Source organism: Coloeus monedula, assembly GCF_965178545.1.
Source record: "Coloeus monedula genome assembly, chromosome: 3".
NCBI lineage: Eukaryota > Metazoa > Chordata > Aves > Passeriformes > Corvidae > Coloeus > Coloeus monedula.
The window spans coordinates 109,960,009-109,975,156 of record NC_138783.1 but is presented as its reverse complement, the minus strand read 5'-3'; the positions used below and the strand labels follow the sequence as shown (position 1 = coordinate 109,975,156).

The 15,148-nt window shown below is 36.5% G+C and overlaps 1 protein-coding gene across 5 annotated transcripts in view; it reads left to right on the top strand.

Moving 5' to 3' along the window:
* DMD (dystrophin) overlaps positions 1 to 15,148 on the top strand; it is a 999,626-nt gene that overhangs the window by 98,154 nt on the left and 886,324 nt on the right. For all 5 annotated transcript variants that reach the window (XM_082277447.1, XM_082277448.1, XM_082277450.1 and 2 more), the window contains exon 2: positions 11,542 to 11,603. In XM_082277447.1, coding sequence (XP_082133573.1) covers positions 11,542 to 11,603 — 62 coding nt within the window. The remainder of the gene's footprint in view (positions 1 to 11,541; positions 11,604 to 15,148) is intronic.

Here is a 15,148-nt window from a genome sequence, read left to right as displayed (position 1 = left end):
GAATGGAAAAAAGTTCCTCAAAACATGGATAAGGAATTATGTATATCCTCTTTCTTCCTTGGTATTTTGGTGTTCCTGTCCATTTTATTTTTACCAATTCTCTCTACTCCTCTCTCCTGAGATAAATTTAAGACGTTGAGCTTTGTCCCCATGTGTGGATGAAAAATATGTTCCACCCCAAACTGAGTATTCAGATTTAACAAATAACAGTGCACTAGTGTCAGGCAGATTAATTTTGGATAGGATTTCTACCTAATTTCAGTTGCTTCTGTAGACAATTTAAAAATAATCTGAGAACTTTATGCAAAGTTGTAAACAATATGTTTAACAACACATAGCAAAGTATGTTGTTTTAGTGTTACTGTAAATAATAAAATGTTCATAAGCAGGACCTATGCCTGACTGCTTAAAAAGATACATCCTGTCCTTCCTCTGTGTGTCAGAGGCTGCCCACCTCTCGGTGTGGTACTGGAGAGACAGAGGCTGGACCAGAAGCCAATGCTGTCCTGTACTTCGATAGGCAAGGGTGGCACCTCACCTTAAGTATTTCTGTCTTCAGCAGTGTGATTTCTACAGCCTGTTCTCTATAATTATAGCTTTTTCCCCACTGGCTGCTTGGGAAAAACACAGTTGGAATTATTGGTAGCTCTGGGAACATTGCTAAGTTCTAACTTTAATACATTTTGTCTTAAAAATTCTAAAAAAAAGCATATTCTTTGTAATGGTTGTCACGTTTACGTTAAAGTCTAAAACTCACTTCTGTTGTGCTCTCATTTTTCACCATCTTAGAGGCAAAAGAGACAAACACCTCCCCCATTCTTCCAATCTGAATGTTTTTTCCCTGTGCGAGAACTGAATAGTCACTTCCCAAATAAAGCTGTTAAATGAAAAATAGAAGCCTCAGAAAGAAGCTGAAGGAAGAACAGTCTGCAGTAAACATTGTGGCTGTTTGCACGGTGCTGCTTATGAGCTGTCTAGAAATTCAGACTTCCTTTTTCTTTTCAGGAATGCTTGACATTTTAGGGTGTAGGGGATGCACACTTAACATTCTTTTTAGTTCAGTTTTCTGTGAAGTACTGGTATTCAGACTTTTATCTTACGCTTTATTCTGGTATTTAGCCTTCACCCATACTGTTGGAGTTTTCCCAAACATGGGGTAGTACTGGAAAGTCATGCTTAGTATGCCAAACACTCAGATCCTAACATGTATTTCTGAAAATATAAGATCCTTCAGTCACTTGTACGATTGGACCACTACAAACAGAAAAAAGTAGTTGTGAAATGGGAAAGGGTATAGGGGAATCAAGTTGTATTCTACGAGCTTCCCCCCTCCAATAATCACTATCAACAGGGGCTTTTGAAATGCTTCATCTTATTCTTTGACTACCCTTTCTTTTCTATCCTTGGAAGGTGGAGGATGCTTGGGAATGGTGAAAAGATGCCAAGAGACCTGACAACATGAAATCTACCATAGTTCTTTGTGAATTAAATAAATCACAACTATAGTTTAAATGCATTCATCATTACTTTGTCTACTTCAGGTGAGGTGAAAACAGGAGTGGGAAACACAGTTCACTTACCTTTAATTTACACAGCTATTCTTAGATGCATGTGCTCTTTTCTTTCAAAGTTTCTCAAATGTTGTATAGTAAGATGAATTCTAGCTGTGGGCCAGTTGCTGCTGTCAGCTTTATAATGACAGTATCTTCACCCTAAGAACAGGGTGTGTGTATTGTAAACAATTGCATATTAACACCTTGGTCTCATTAATTGCAAACTTTTCTGATACATTCTCTGATGCCCCAGTGGCAGCTCCTCCTGATTAACTCTGACACTAATTGGGCCAGATGAAATAAAGTAGACAGAAGTCAGTCAAGCAGACTAGAACAGCCTGTTCTCTAATTGCTTTTGACAGAGGAACAAAAAAAGAACTTGAAATATTACAGAATAGTGCTAGCTACCATGATGTTGTTAGCATGGTTGTTTGCAATGAATATTTTAATACAAACTGTAACAAATGTTGGTGTTTCAGGTATGGCTAAGCCCACCCTGCTCTGTGTTCTGCATGTGTATGACAGGAATTTTGAGAGTCTGTGCCCATGTAAAGCCCTTGCCTATTTTTTTTTTTTTTAATAGAAGCAAATCAGAGAATCTGGGACAATATACATAAAAATCAAAGTAGTTCAAACCTTTGCAACTGTGCATCACTAGGTGGCATTTGCTGAAAACAGAACAGCAATTTCATTTTTACATCAGAAGGTTGTGTGAAACACTAGATACTAATGTCATGTTTTAGACTCTACATATTTTAAATCCTGATGCTTCTTTCAGCTTCATCTGTTATCAGTTGAAAGTCTATAATTCAGAAAGTTTGTGGGCCTCTATTTCCTGTTTTTTATGTGTTCTTCTCTGGCTGGTTCATGAATTAATGTTAACTGTCCTTAGTCTCCTGTCCTCAGTCCCCTGTCCTCTATTGCTCGTGTCGGAACAGAAATAGAAACCTAGATGTTAAAAATCTCCAGCTAAGGAAGGACACAGTCTGTCTAACAGTAAAGATTTATCTCCTATTTTCTGAACAAAACAAAAATAAGTGTTTATTTTTCATAAAGGTTATAAATATGAAAATTGTGGGTAATTTTATCTAGTTACATAACCTTGACATTTTTATTTCTAGTAATTAATCTCTGTTATAATAACCCTTCCCATGCAGTGCCTCTGTCACAGCTCACTCTGAGATGGCCTGCTGATCAGCTAAATGCTGATCTCTCTTCCAAGGTTTCAAAAACACAAATAAAAACCCCAAGAACCTACACCTCCTCTGTCCTGACAAGGCAACTTCAGTGTTTGCCACAGCTCCTTATCACAGTTTTCCTCCTCCCAGTGCGTGGAGCTCTCCTGGTGAAAACCATGAAGTCTAGAGCTGTTTAAAGTTTTTTTCAGAACAAGTTCTTATTCTGGGGGAGGTTTTTTTTTTGGTGACACTGCTGAAATACAGGACCTGCCAGTGCTGCTCTTTTCTGGCCTGTAACTTTTCCCACAGTGGTGACAGGGACGTTTATAGTCCTGGGTTCTCTTCGCGCCGGCTGGTTAAGCAGCAGCCGAGGTGAGAGTGCCTGCTTTCACTTTGAGTTAGTTTCAGCAATTCTCAGATCCTTGGTGCAGAGGAGTAACAATGCTTATTACAGGTTGTCACTGAGGGTGCAGTGCACACAAACCAATTTTATTAGTATCTAGCCAAGGAGGATTTTCTGGTGCTGGCTGTTCAGTAGGCTCACTGAGGGATGGCTGCTGCCAGGCCACAGCTGGGCCTGTCCATCTGTCCTAATGCCACTGTCCCTTCCGTGCAAGGAATAGAGTGTGGAAATACCCACGTGCTCAGAGGGGAGAAAAAAGGCTAATACTGATTCTCTCTGTCATCAGGTATCAATTCCCATTTCCTCTGGGAAGGGATAAAAATGGGTTAAAAGTAAGAAACTCTGAAACCAGAGTTACTACAGTCAAGATGTACTAGATCTGTTTACCAGGTCTAGTCACTCTTTCAAAGAAGTTGTGTGTTGAGTTTTTTTCTAAAATGTCAGTGAGGTTCTACCCTTTAGTCCAAGTCAGCCCAACAACCATCAAGGGGGCTGAGCAGCAAATATTGCCTTCTTACTCCAAGCACATTTCTGTTAATTTTTGCTAATCAACTTTACAAATCATTAGTTGGTTTTGTAAGACAAAAGGGTCAAAGTATGTCTCAGCAGCTGTAGTAAAAATTGCAGGTTTGGGCTGTGGAGTTGCAATAGATTTTATATATCAAAATAATAATAATACTAAATCTATGTGACAAAAAGTGTTTCTGTTGCTTTTATATAACACCACATGATGTATTAGCAGAATGTAACTTGTGCTTCCCTGACCCATAAACAAAAAACCAAAAAAACAAACAAACAAACAAAAAAATCCAGTTCAAATGAATCCATCAAGAAAATTAAGTATTTTCCCAAAATATACAAAATATACTCCTTTGACAAGAGGAAGTTAGTATTGACCAACTCCTACTTCTCTTTCATATTTTGGTAATATTAGTATCCTTCCCCATTAACTTAGTACATTGTGTAGCACTAAGAAGACTTATCCAGAAAATGAATTTTGTTGCTTTCAACAACAAAAAAACAAACCAAAACAAAATGAAGAAAACAACCTCAAAAAAACCCCAAACCAAACAAAAACCGACAAACAAAACAAAAAAAATAAACCAGAAAACCAAAAAACTGTTAAATCATTGTCAGTATTTTTTAAGGTACTTGGATGTACTGGCAACATGATTTCATTGATGTCTGACTGCCAAAAAGTTGATAATACAATTAAATCATAAAATATTCTGCAAGTTGCAGAAAGCTGCAGTGGTTTCAGTTGGTACAGCACTTCTAGCTAGTGTGGGAGTTTAAGTGAAGACAAATATATTACCTCATTTAAAGATATAATATATGACCTACAGTATTCAGAAAATACTGTCATGACAATGGTATGATGTGAAAATAGCATGGGCTTCTACTGATATGTTATCAAAGATTCTTTTAATTTGTCAATATAAGCAGGGACACTGCTTATACACAGGTGAATATCCAAATGAGTAATTATATATTCCCATGTAAAGATAAGGCATAAACTGAACTCCTTTTGAAGTACCAGCTCTCAGGTAGAGACAGGTTAGTTCCTTGAGATGTTATTTATCTTGTGCAGAGAAGTCTGATATATTTTAGGTTGCATTTTACTAGTGATTTTCCTTTGGGAAAAACTTACTGGATCCAAAGTACTTGCTGGTTAGAGCATAATAAAAAACCCCAGTAAACAAAAACAGTTATGCTTGTGTTTGCAAAGCTGTTAATAACTAGATATGGGTATTTTTGGTAGAGTGTGGTTCAAAACACTTTCAAGTCCTTACCCTAAGGCAGGGGTGGGTCACCAGCACTTGAGTGAGGCAGATGTCCTGACATTTAGCGTTGTGTTACAGATCCTTAGGTCAAATCCATAGACATGGAGAAGTACAATCAGTTCCCAAAGTGTGTGTGTGGTGGACCAGAGGAGGACTAAGTCAACAGCTGGGAATACAATTACTAGGGTATGAACTGGAGCTGAACACCCCATGTTGTGTATACTTAAAATGTTCTGGAAGTGTGAACTGACATTCTCTTTCTTTCTTTTTTAAATTTCAGTGGAATTGTGATGCTTTTGTCTTGGGAGTTCCATATGCTACAATTTATTTAGGGAAAAGGGTTGAGAACTGGTGGAGGGGAAGAAGGGCAGGGGGGTATTTAACAAACATGAACAAATTACATGAATTTGTTCAAACATAGATCTATGTGTACATTTCACAGCTGCCCATTATTGTTTTAGGAATCAAATGTAGCTTGTTTGCATTATTCTGGTACTTTTGGATGCTAGTCAAATCTTTTTGACTAAGCTGCACATGCTTCAGTAGTTCTTTTGTTCAAATTCACTGCTTCCCTGCATATGATCTTCTAGCTACCAGATATCTTTTTTTTCTCTCCAGAAAGAAAGTGTTTGTCTCTGCTTTTTCCCATCCCACTCCTACTTTTTCATATGTTTTTTTTTCCCCCCCAAGGCAGGGTAAAGGTGCTTATTCCCTTTCTCTCTTCCCCTGCACCCCTTCCTCATTTTTCTCTTTTTTCTTTTTCTTCCTTTTTATGTTGTTGTTTTTGTGAGTTTTGCTTTGTTTTCTTTTTTTATCTTTCCTTCTGTTCCGGGCTGGCAGTCTGTTGTGTTCTCTGTCTTTTGTGCTGCTCCTGCTCCTTTTCTACACATAACATCCACACTGGTCCTCAAAAGCACTCAGTATTTTCTCCAAATAGCTAATTAGTCAGTTAGGTCAGAAGAGTGAAATCTTACATAAACATTTACAGTGCCTTAAGGAATTAAAAAGTAGGAAAAGTCAGGAAGTGGTTTCCCTAAAACATTTATAATGAGAGAACAATTCCAACTAATATAATGAAATGAGAAAAATAAAATGTTTTCTCAGCCTGACATTCGGTCTAGGCAAGGTAGTTCAATAGTTCAATGTGCTACACCAATCTATCAGTAGAAGTCTTGTAGGTTTAGTCTTACAGACACCCTCTCTTTTGTCCTCTGGTCAGTAAAGGGCATCCCTCCCTCTGAGTTCCTGTATTTGAAGGAAACGGGGAGCAAAGTCTTTTTGGTTAGGAATACACCTGTTCGTTTCCTAAATTTGCCTTAAAGCTTACCAAATCTTTCTCAGAAAATTTTGATATTCTATTTTTCAGGGTGTTTAGTTGTACTTTTTTTTTTTCCCTTTAAATCTATTTTAGTGAGGGCTTTCAGTGTTCCATTTCTGCTGAGCATTTGAATAGGTTCATCAGTGTTTTGAAAAGCCTGAGATGGTCTGATTATGGTGATTTGACTCTGGTTCCACAGTAAAGTCTCAAGAGGGTAGCACAGGGAACAGGGAGTTTTAACAATATTCAGATTAAGTCAACATACTGCTCATCAGTATATTTATAGAAGATGGATGAAGAATTGCATGTTCTGTATTTCCTTACATGAGCAATAGACTTAAATTCATTGGCTGTCTCTCAAAGCAGTCTATTGTATTTCCTGTCAGCTTGTGAATGTCTTGGATGACCTCAATGACTAAAAATCAAAGCTAGTCCACTCGAATATCATTCAGTCATTGTATTGCATTGATTTCTTCTTCCCCCTTCAGATAAGCAAGAATGGGAAGGGAACATTTCTCAGCAGTTGTAGTTACTGACAGTGTATTGTTACAGTGTACTGAAAACCTCTAAGAACAGTGAGTCGATGGAGCCAGAGTATCAATAATGTGACTATCTGTGGCCTCTTTTGTTCCTAGTGCTCCCACCATTGCTGGTACTCACTCCCACTCACTGAAGAAAATCCTGACCTTTTCTCAATCTGCATTGTTTGGCTGCTGGAAAATCAAATTGCAGTTTTGATGGTTTTATTCTCTAAAGTGCAATGTTCCAATGAACCTGCAAACCTGCAGTTGCCATGAATGAGGCAATTGACCCCTGCCTTAACACCATTGTTTCAAAGTTTTCAAAGTTTTCAGCAGTATATGGGAATTCTTTTCTTTTTTCCTTCCTTTTTTTTTTTTTTTTTCTTTCTTTCTTGTTTATAGTTTCTGGTAGACAAAACATAACTATTCAATTATTGTTTAACTTAACTCAGGGCAACACTGGGTAACAGAATAAGATGTCTCCTTTCCTATTTATGTTCCCACAGTTGGGATGAAACTGCTTGCTGAAGGTTGCATAAAATCTTCTATCACACAACTGAGCCTCCTATCACTGCCTGTCTCTGAGTGATTAAAATACTCTACAAAAGTCACATCTTTGTTGACACGAAAATGACAATGATTGTTTGTTTGTTTGTTTGTTTAAAGTTGAACTTTATAATCCGAGGATGTGGCTCATTTCCCGTACTCCTCAGGTACCAGTACACTTTTGTTGAATGCCTTCTATTTTTAAAGATTGGGCTGTACTTCCCCTAGAGGAGAATTTTCTCAGTCACTTGCATTGGAAAACACTGCTCAGATCTGTGGAAGGCAGAACATGCAGTCTTGATTTGGTAGTCTCTAGGAAGAGACTCTGTGGAGTCTCCATCCTTGGAGACAATAAAAAAACCACACTCCACATAGTCCTGTAAAATCTGCTCTAGGTGACCCTGCTTGACTGGGGCAGTTGGACCAGATGATGTCCTTACAGCTTCAGCCATTCTGTGAGTTAGTGAAAGAAATATTTATTCAGGTGTGTCAAGAGTTGAGAGGTTGAAGGTCCTCTAGAAAAAAAGGGAAGGATGCCCCAAAGTGTTCAAGTTTCCTTCTCACTGCTACATGTCTTCTGTGGGGAAGTGGCTTTTATGATACAAATGGAATGATGTAGTGGCATATGTAGTGTATGTTTCTGAACCTTGGTTCATTTTACAATCTCTTGGTATTTGTCAGCTCAAATTGTTTAAAATTATTACTTTTTAGTGACTTGATAACACTGCTCTATGCTTTCAGAATAGTATCTAGAGTATACCAGGTATTTAAAATGGTTTTTTCCTGTTGCCATTTTTATTTAATATGTTTGGTGATATTTGAGCAGATAGGGTGTTGTGGAAAAATAAGTGTAGTAAAAAGTGTAGTAAGAGGTGACAAAATCTTGGAGTTTTTCTTGTGGAAAATAGAAATTTGCATTGGAGTGGTAGGTGGCAAACATGAGCTATTAAGTATCTAGGAAAGTGGTATGGTGACCACTTGCCATTAATAATAGCATCTTTGCTCTGTTGAATCATGATTGTTCCAAGCATCCTTCAGTGTGCGACTTGTCTCTATTAGCCTTGCTGCCTGATTAAGTGTCAGAACTGTCCTTTGTCAGATGATTAGCTTCATTAATACTGCACTTTCTCTCTGGGTCATAATTTATTATGAGACCTAACCTGGAATAATACTTCAAAAGTCAAATGTGCAGTTAACTAATATGAGAGGTTTGCATTCACAGCTGCAAAGCTGGATGCTCATCAGAGCACATTTGTAGTTAGAGCAAGATCTGTTCAGTGGTACTAGAGGCTGTCGGGCATGAAAATCAGGGAAATCTTACTGCTCAGTATCTCTGTTTTCTGGAAGGCTTTTTGTAGACCTCAGAGTCTGAGTTGATAACCTACAGAAAATGAGGTTAAACCTATTCCACTCAATGTCCATCAATTGAGGAAAGCATTTTTGCTGTGGGAAGGGATCCCATTGTTACTGTGATAAAGGGATTCAGGATCCATGTAGTGTTTCATGTTTAAATCTAACCTGAGGAGAAACAGTACACTATTCTGCAGTTCTTTCTGCTTGAAAGAAAGGAAATAAACATACCATATTACTCTTGAACTAGTGAAGGAATTACCTGCCTGGCCATTTGATTATTCTTGTCTCACAGTAAAAGCACCTGCAAGGACATTCACTGGCTCACTGCTGAAGGATCTCTTATAAACACAGCATTATGAAAGTGGCACAGGAGTGTTCTTGGCACGTTTCTGCAGCACCTAGATAAATGTCATTCAGCTTCCACATCTAGCATTCAATCCATAAATCTGGGCTAAGAGAACATCTCTTTTGGAAAGATCATGTTTACAGTGGGGAAATCATGCCTTGCATAACCAAAAGATTGATTCTTTTTTAGGTTAGGAGGCTGTCACTAACAAATTGTTGTGGTATAAACTTGTCAGAGCAAGTACCTAGAGATAAAAGTGCTTGCAATGATTTCTATATGAAGATAACAGCAGTGGAATAGATTTGTAGCAGAGCATTGCCTGAACTTTGAATAACTTTCAAACATTTAAATTATGGGATTGACTCTCATTTTTCTCAGGAGACCCTGATTTTTATTAGCACAGTGGACATGAATTAACTGGTGACTAGCAGTTGAATCACTCACAACTTTTCACACAATCTTTGTGAAAAAAACCCAAGCAAACAAAACCAAACAATCCACTCTGTTACTACATATGCTATTACAGCTGCCTCGGCTGGAAAAGCAGAACTTTGAACAGTTCGAAGACGTGTTTTTGTCTATTTCCTTGTCCCTGATAAATATCACATAATATTGTTTGTGCAGTTTGAAAAAGGTGGTTTTGCCTCTTTTTACTTTTCCTTGCTAAATGCCAGATTATTCCTTGAATCCATTTGCATTTGGCAGTTTTAGCAGAGATGATTAAACATAAGCAGCTATTTATGTGTAATATTTTATATGAAGTTGCTGAAGAAGTTTGTAATAAAACATCAGATTGAATATTTATCTTCCACCAAGAAAATGTATCTTTCTTCTCTCATCTTCTGTGTACTGCATGTGGCTGGAATGAAGCAATTCATATAATAAACAACTTATAGTCAACACAGAGGGAAGTGTTGCTTGTGGGAAAAAAGAATATTTTTAGCATCATGTATAATCAAAAGCATGCAACTTCTTCACATGCTGTTGCTTTTAGATGAGTCTCTTAACTATTCAAGTATTACCTTCAGCCAAAGAATGAAGCTGACAGCGTTATTTGGGATAGATAGCAGTAGAAGTCTAGGAAGTTTATTGTAGCAAATACTCATATATATATTAGTGGCAGAGTGTATATAATGCATTACTTCTATGGCAAGTTTCCAGTTGTGCTATTGTGTTGTCATTCTTTTTTCGCTCAAGATCATCTGAACACAATTAGAATAAGCTCCTTCTTGTATGCAGTAGTTCTTTGTAATGAAATAGTGACTTTGCAAACTCTAGTATTTTTTCATAAATATCTTGTATCTTTGAAACTGGAAAACATTCTGTTGGGAAAGGTATTTTTAACATGTTACTGAGGTGAGGTTTTAAGAACAAGGGATATATTTGTGTCAAAAAGATTTGCCTTGTCTTGGCTCCTTGGACAGGTGGAGGGAGGGAAAGCAAAGTAAATTATTAATGCCATGCATTTCTCTTCTAGCTCATCTATACCTACCTTTCAAATTTGGCTGAATCCATTAACATTATTAATTGCTGAACATTTCAGAAGGGAATTTAATATCCCTTTTTATTTAAGAAGTGTAGAGAATTTTACTGCAAACCAAAAGGCTGCATTGAGTGAACTTTATTTTACTGTAAGCATTCTGCACCCTTTTTCACATATGCCCTTCAGTTCTAGTTGGGGTTGATTTTTTTTTGCCAAGAAAAGTCTGTCTTTTATATTTCAGGGATGATGCCTAATAGATCTTTTTGAGCAAATGCTTGCAAAGTTCTAGTTTGAAATATTTTTTTTTCTCTTTCAACCTATATAAAATACATCAGAATTGTACTTTTGTTTGTCCAGTTCCATTCAGCATCAAGACTACTTATAACTTAGATACAGGAATCAAGGCCTAAGATAAATCATCTCCCTCTATAAAGATTTCATGCTAAAGAATAGAAAAAGAATTTCATGTATGGCTGAACAAATATGTGTGTGGGGTTTTTTTTCTTTTTCCACTGGAGGAAAAATATATAACAATTTGTGACAGGTAAATAGTTGCAAGTTAGAAAAGGCATAAGGTACATCAGGAGCTGCCAGTGGAGAATTATTATTGGGGTCCAGAAGGTTTTACTTCCTCAAGGAATTTGAGGAGGTGGATATAATGTTATTTCAAGTACTTTTCTAGAAATGCTGTAGAAGAGTTTCCTGATGCCAAAACCATCTGATGACATGTTTGGGTATTTTTATACCTATATGAAATTAAAAATTAGAAGGGGATGTTTCAGATCCTACTTCAACATGTTCTCTTGCAGAAGAAAAGAAACCACAGGATAGGTCAGTTGAACTAGGGATATAGACCATGACTATGGAGGGGACCTGTAGACTGTCAAAATGTGTTGATGTAATTGTCAAAGACAGAATACATCCAAACAGATTTCCTGGCTGTGTTTGAAGTATTATTAAAAGCTTTAGAATAAACCAAGACTGAAACATTAATCAATAATATTGCATTATTTTGTTGAATAATCTAATAAAGTGCTTTTTTTTTTCCTCTGGCAGATGAACGGGAAGATGTTCAAAAGAAAACTTTCACAAAATGGATAAATGCACAGTTTGCTAAGGTAATTTATTTATTTATTGACCAAAATATCTTTTGTATATTTAAAAAAACAACCCTAAAGAAACCTGATATTCCTACACTTAGTTTTGAGGTTTAGTTTTCAAGATAACAGTTGTAAGTCTCAGATATTGCTGAATGCAGTTGACTGATTTATTAGAAAAAAATGTTCAAGCTTTATTCCTTTGATTTCAGCAGTGATTGGAATGTAAGAAGCCGTCCTTCTCTCAAAATGTTCTCTGTCTCACCCTACTTTGCCTGTTCTCAACTAGTGATGCATCTGTATTACTCTTTGTTGGATTCCTTCGTTATGCTTCTAATATATGAAGGAGTTTCCTCTATTAGACTTGTCTTTTCTTGTTTCTAATTGCAATTGCATCCTTAATAAAACTGGATGAATTGGAGAAGAGCAAGGTCAGAGATAAGAGGTGTGATCCAGTTAACAAATTATGAAAGTCAATTATAACATGTTTTGAAATAGTTATTTTTGAGAATGGTAGATCATAAATGGAGTGGAAAAAAAAGACCAAATAACTAATTTATTTAAAGCATGCCCTTCTGGCAGTATATAAAGATTTTATTTTTAATACTCAGAAAAAATTCTGCTTGAACTATTAATTTGCTGAAACTTTTTTCTTTATTTCCTGGAGGATAATTACTCAAGTGTATTTGCCAGTAATAAAACAAATCAATCCCACCATTTGTCATTTTACTAGGCAATAGACAGTAATGAAATAGTAGCTGTGATGTATCTTCTGTTTAGTCTGGCTTTTGATTGTGTCCCATCTGATTTTACTCATTAAAAAAGGGGAGTAAGATAATCTGGATACAACCACCATAGTGTTGAAAAACATGCTCAGCAGTGGTTTAGTCCATCATGGAGTCCCACAGGGCTTTTCCATGGTCTAGAGCATTTTCTTATACTGATTCAAGTGATTTATACAGCACCCATTTGTGCTCAGCATCTTTACAGCAGAGATGTCCAGCAATTTGGAGGACTGGATGAGGATGAAATACAGTCTTGAACAAATGATGAATTACAAGACAACTGTGAAATATTATGTTTAGGACAGCAGTAAAACATATGCATACAGAAGAGGGGGGATAGCTGGGCTGGCAATAATAAGCCCAAGGAAAGCTCTGGGAACTGTCTGGAATCACAAACAGAATGAATCCACAACATGGTACTATTGCAGAAAAAAAAAAATAAAGAAGGGCAACTTTTATATGGCTCTGATAATGGAAGTGCTTCATAGAAAGTGAAATATGTAATTATTTTCTTTTTCGTGGCAATAGTGAGATTTTAGCTTGAGTAATTTGTAATCTTGCTTTTCCATGTATGAATAAGTAGCCCCAGCAACAATCATTTGATACAGCCTAATTTAAAATGTATTACCAGTTAGGCCTTTTTATGGTCACAGAAATCGTTGTGGAAAATTAAGAGTAACTGTTTTGCATCTATATTTAAATAAAATGCCATGCTCCTAAAGCATTATTTTCTCAGAAATTATTGTTTTATGGAATAGCAAAGCTTGCAATTACTGAGGAAACTCGGACCAAGTCTGCAGAAGAATAACAAGAATTATGAAGGGTTTAGGAAATACCTATCAACAGATGCTTTTAATGTTAGGTTTGAATTGTTAATCTGAATGATCTAAAGGCCTCCAATTCCAATTCTACTTTAATGGTGTTTTAGCTACTTTTTACTTGAGTTTTATAACAGTATTTTTAGTTGCATGTGAAAATGCATTTGTAGACATATATTTGTAAAAGTACTAGTCTCCCTCTCCTTCATTGGGGCTCTGAGAAAAACCTCCTAAACATTATTTAAGTTTTTATTTGCCTGAAGCATGACCTGGGTTTTTTTGGACGGGGTCTGATTTCAGCTATCAAAAAATTCTTGATCTTTAAATCTTGAAGAAATTACTTCTTTCTGGGGATTTTAGGACAGGAGGTCTTGCTGTCCCAGGACAGTCTTTCTCCCTCTTCTAACAGCTCAGAGATGTGATCTTCAAAACATGAAAGTGGATCTCCTTGTGAAACCTACAGTATGTCCCTCTTCTTCTCCTGATTTGTTTGAGGTGGTTCAAATCCATCTCTGTTTCTAGCTGTGGAATTGATTTCAGTGAACAGGCTACTCCTTGTTAGTGATTTCTCATCATTGTCAGCTTTGTAAAAGTGCTAAATGAATTACTTTGATTGTAGAATTGGTTTTTATTCAATCCTGTGTAGTTCTAGAGGTACTGGTTTGAGCAGATTAGCCTATAGGGTTGGAATTAAGACAGAGAAATATATTACATCATTCATTTCTCTTATTTGTGAATAGTGAAATCTAGGTCACTAATTAACTGTAAAATAGTTAGGATTAAATGAAATTATGTTAGATAATTCTCACCCATCCACCACCTTCCATATATTAAAAAAACCCCATATTTATACAGTCAAAATAAAAGCTTAGTTCTAAGTACTCTAAATCTTCATTTTGTTGGGTGTATAGTGCATTTCTCCTCAAAGAGTTGCATTACTTTCCTAAAAATTCAATGTTTAGAGCAGCTGTGTCTCAGTGTATTTATTCATAAACTAAGCTTTCAAAACACTCAGATTTGCAAGTTGTTTCACATGACCTGTGATGTAAATACAAATAATGCTTTTAAATGGGAGAGGTTGTAAAGAATTGAAAAATAATTTTCTAATTTATGTGTCACCAGCGTAGGTTGAGGACCCACATGTAATTTTTACCTGTGGGGGAAGAGTTGTCCTTTCTCTGGCCATGCCCACAGTTACATTTCAGTTGGGTCATGTGTACCTACTTTAGACTCCGATGTCTCCAGTTTAGCAGTGAACTGTGCTACCTCTTAGCTGTGGAGTCAAGTCCCTAACATGAAATCCATAACAAAGTTTCAGCCACACAATCTTAACAGTTCTCTGTCTGTGATGTGTAGAACCTAAAACCTCTGGAGTGCTACCAAGAAGTCTGTGAAAGGGTATCTAGGAAAAGATAGCAGAAATATCAGGAATATTTCAGTTGCTATAGGTGAGGCTGTGTCTCACTTCAGACTTTTTTTGGTGAGTTGAGTAGGTGCTTTAAATGGAAAAAGTGGGGAAAATACATTTTGCAGGTCCCTCTTACAGATGCTCAAAAGCCCAGGTTTCTCTCTAATTCTTACTTTTTTTACTAGCCAGAAAATGGATTATGCAGAAAATCTGGGCCTTGAAAATTAAAGTATGTGACACATCTATAAGAAAATCATCAAAGTTCCAGTAGGAAAGGCCAAAAGTTGGCTTTAATGTTTGTGAGATAGAACAGTAAATTCAAAGTATAAGAAATGGGAGAAGGTAATCCAAGAGACCTCTCTTTTCCCCGTTGTAATCATAGACATAGGGTGTGACTTTCTTTAGTGATACCTTCTTGGTTTACTGTCTAAATGGTATGCAATATGTTGAAACTTAAAGCAATTTTTAAAATGTGGAACATAATAATTTGACATCATTTAATTCAGAAAGAACTTTTCTTTGTCCTTGGATGAAGTTTATTTATAAAATAACGAA